Below are 2,881 nucleotides of genomic sequence, written 5' to 3'. Positions count from 1 at the left end.
TCTTTCCTGCCAAGGCAGGGGGTCGGACTAGATGATCTACCTAGGTCCCTTCCGACTCTAGCTACTATGAAACTATGAAACTATGAAATGTACATACTTCCTTTAAGCAAGCACCACAGAATAGCAACTGGCACATTTCTAAAGCTTCATGACAAATTGAGATTGCTTCACTGGTAGTTTTCTCTTTTAACCAGAATCATTTTTAAGGTGATATAAGAAAACATAACATTTTAATACAACATAAGTTTTTACTTACTTCAGTACACTTTATAACTTTTCCTTCTGTTTCAAAGTCTCTTCCTTGTAGTAGTTTTTCACTCCAAATTCCTTCCATTGATTTTCCATCCACGGGGCTGATAACTCTATGGAATAAGGCGTATAAGAGGTTGTTAACAACTCCATTGTGTTCTTTCATATGAAAAGATCATCCGTTCAGCTTGAAAAAAACCTTACTTGAACTGCTGGCTAATTCTTAAAGTTAGCTTTAACTTCTTCACTATTAGAGACTCACCATAAATATCAAAACATAGAGAAAAGAAGCTAAGATATATAGATGCTTGGGATACAAAATGCAGAGTTTCCATCCAGTATAAATGCTCAAATCTAATTCTGCTCCAGATACATACTCGTATTCTAAAACATACCTAACAGACAAAAGGCTAATTTGGAAACTAGGCCTTTAGATTCTCTTGCAAACTTCTAAAGAGTCCTGGTAGGCCACCTCCATGTGGTACTCTTTGTTCATTCATACTGGTCCTATAAACCATTAGGTAGAGCACATCAAGTCAAGTTCAGTCTGAAAACCATGAGATTACGGCAAAAAGTTTTGAACATGCACCATGATTTATTCATAATCAGGACTATTTAAGCCATCAAAATATTGGTTCTTAAGCTAATTCTGGCTTTCAACACTGGTTGACTTCTGACCTTCACAACCATGGAAAGTTGCACTGAAAAAAAAACAGCACAGCTCTTCTAACTTATAAATAACGTTGCTGAGCTCTATAAAGGAATCAATCCAGTCTTTCCTGGGTATGCAAATTGTGGCTTTGATGCTAGGAGTATAATATGAGGGAAAAAGACCAGTATAGAGAAGTACTATTCTTTAAGATCACTACAAGCTTTAAAAACCCCCAAAAAACAATGTTCTCTCAGTGACATCTAGAGGCAAACGGGCAGTTTTTATTCTCCTTTTTGGCAACTTTAAATAGCCAGATACTGATTTATATTCCATTCTTTCAATCTTCAGCTTTATTTTCAAGGTCAACAGGAAAACCACAGGAAGCTCTGTTGACCACACACAGACAGTCTAACAAATATTCATACCCCTCGTTTACTTTTTCTTCACTTTCTACCCAGCAAACATCTACATATTCTCTTAGGTCTCCTGCATCCAGTTTGCCACAGGTAATTTTGAAATCCTTCTTGTCTCTCAAAGCCTGACGCAGGCCTTCCATTGTCTCTGCAGTTATTTGTACCATTAGTCCATCTAAAACAAAAATAAAAGTATAAATAATTTCCACTTCCACATTCAGCAAAGAGGGAAGAGCACTTTAATAAACCCTCAGCTAGTAAAAATACTGCAATACATACTCTGATTTTAAATTGCTCAAGGAAAGCAAATTAGACAAGCTGCTGAATAAAATACATACAGCCTTTTATCCTGGTCATATTTAAAATGCTTAAAAAAAATTAAACAATTCTAAAAGCGTTTTGGATGAACGTGGAAAAACTGAGGGACATTCATTCTAATTAGTATCACATGCTCAAAGATTGTGTTTCCTGAAATTAAAGCTCAGTCAGGCATGAAAGGTCACATAAAAGCAAGGTTTAAACACAGGAAATAAGCAAATTAAGTTCTCCACGTCTTTCATTTTGAAGTACCTACAAACTGGAGGGGTTTAACTGAAAAGGCGTGAAAAACCCATAAAGTAAGAGGTGACCTAAAACAGGAAAGTGTTTCAGCTTGTTTGCTTATACAACGATTCATTCAAAAGTGAATTTCAGAAGACGACATGCTCACCTTGTAGTGTTTAATTAACAATCAGACAAATCCTTATAAAAACATTTAACAGTGATTGTTTCCCTCTTAACAAGGAATCATATAGCAATCCATACCTTCAACTATACTGGATTTAGCAAGAAATCCTGAGGATGATTTTAGGGCCCCATTAAACACTACAAAACTTGCACCTGTAACTTAAAAAAAAAGAAAGTAAACATATACATACATATTGTTCATTCTTATTAACATTGTTTTTGAAAATGTATTTGCATTATATCAAGCATTATGGTATGTCAAAAATACTCATGAAAATTCCCTTAGTTGCAGGAAGTAATACTGAAGGTCATAAGAATTTACAGTCAAAGGAATTCAGCATCTGAAATCAGATCTACAGAAATACACTAACTTTGCCAAGTTAGTGCAGCATACCTACAGAATGCAGGCAGTTGCACAATACATAGGCAACTGAAAAGACATCATTGCCAAAGAGATGTCTGAAGACTATAACAACCCGGTGCCAATTTTTTTTTACTTATAAGTTAGACTTTTACACTTGGTTTAGGATTCAGGAACATTGTTTTAGTAGGTAATTTTATTTCTTTATTTTTAAGAAAAATTACTTTTTAAATAGCATTAAAATCTGCAGAAACACTCATTTACTTCATCATCAGTTCCTGCCTCCATCACTACAGATCATTGGCAGGACTGTACAAATGCAGGAATACCTAATGTTTATATAGTGTTTTGAAGATGTTCTAAATATCATAATGTTACTCAGATTAATAATTTCTGCACAGTTACGTTTGCCACAAGAGAAACTGCTACACATTTAATATCTAAAGTCTAAAAAATAAATAAAAGGGAAGTTTTTTATTT

At 34.5% G+C, this 2,881-nt stretch overlaps 1 protein-coding gene across 2 annotated transcripts in view; it reads right to left on the bottom strand.

Annotated features, from left to right (window-relative positions):
• ZFYVE16 (zinc finger FYVE-type containing 16) overlaps window positions 1-2,881 on the bottom strand; it is a 38,976-nt gene that overhangs the window by 4,292 nt on the left and 31,803 nt on the right. The window contains exons 13-15 of one of the 2 annotated variants that reach the window (XM_019532298.1): window positions 2,119-2,199; window positions 1,327-1,489; window positions 257-362 (exon numbers count right to left, since the gene is read on the bottom strand). In XM_019532298.1, coding sequence (XP_019387843.1) covers window positions 257-362; window positions 1,327-1,489; window positions 2,119-2,199 — 350 coding nt within the window. The remainder of the gene's footprint in view (window positions 1-256; window positions 363-1,326; window positions 1,490-2,118; window positions 2,200-2,881) is intronic. The other variant, XM_019532300.1, reaches the window with a different exon arrangement.

The sequence above is a fragment of the Crocodylus porosus genome, unplaced genomic scaffold (assembly GCF_001723895.1).
Source record: "Crocodylus porosus isolate Cpor-Errol unplaced genomic scaffold, CroPor_comp1, whole genome shotgun sequence".
Classification (NCBI taxonomy): Eukaryota; Metazoa; Chordata; order Crocodylia; family Crocodylidae; genus Crocodylus; species Crocodylus porosus.
This window is presented reverse-complemented; position numbering and strand designations above follow the sequence as displayed.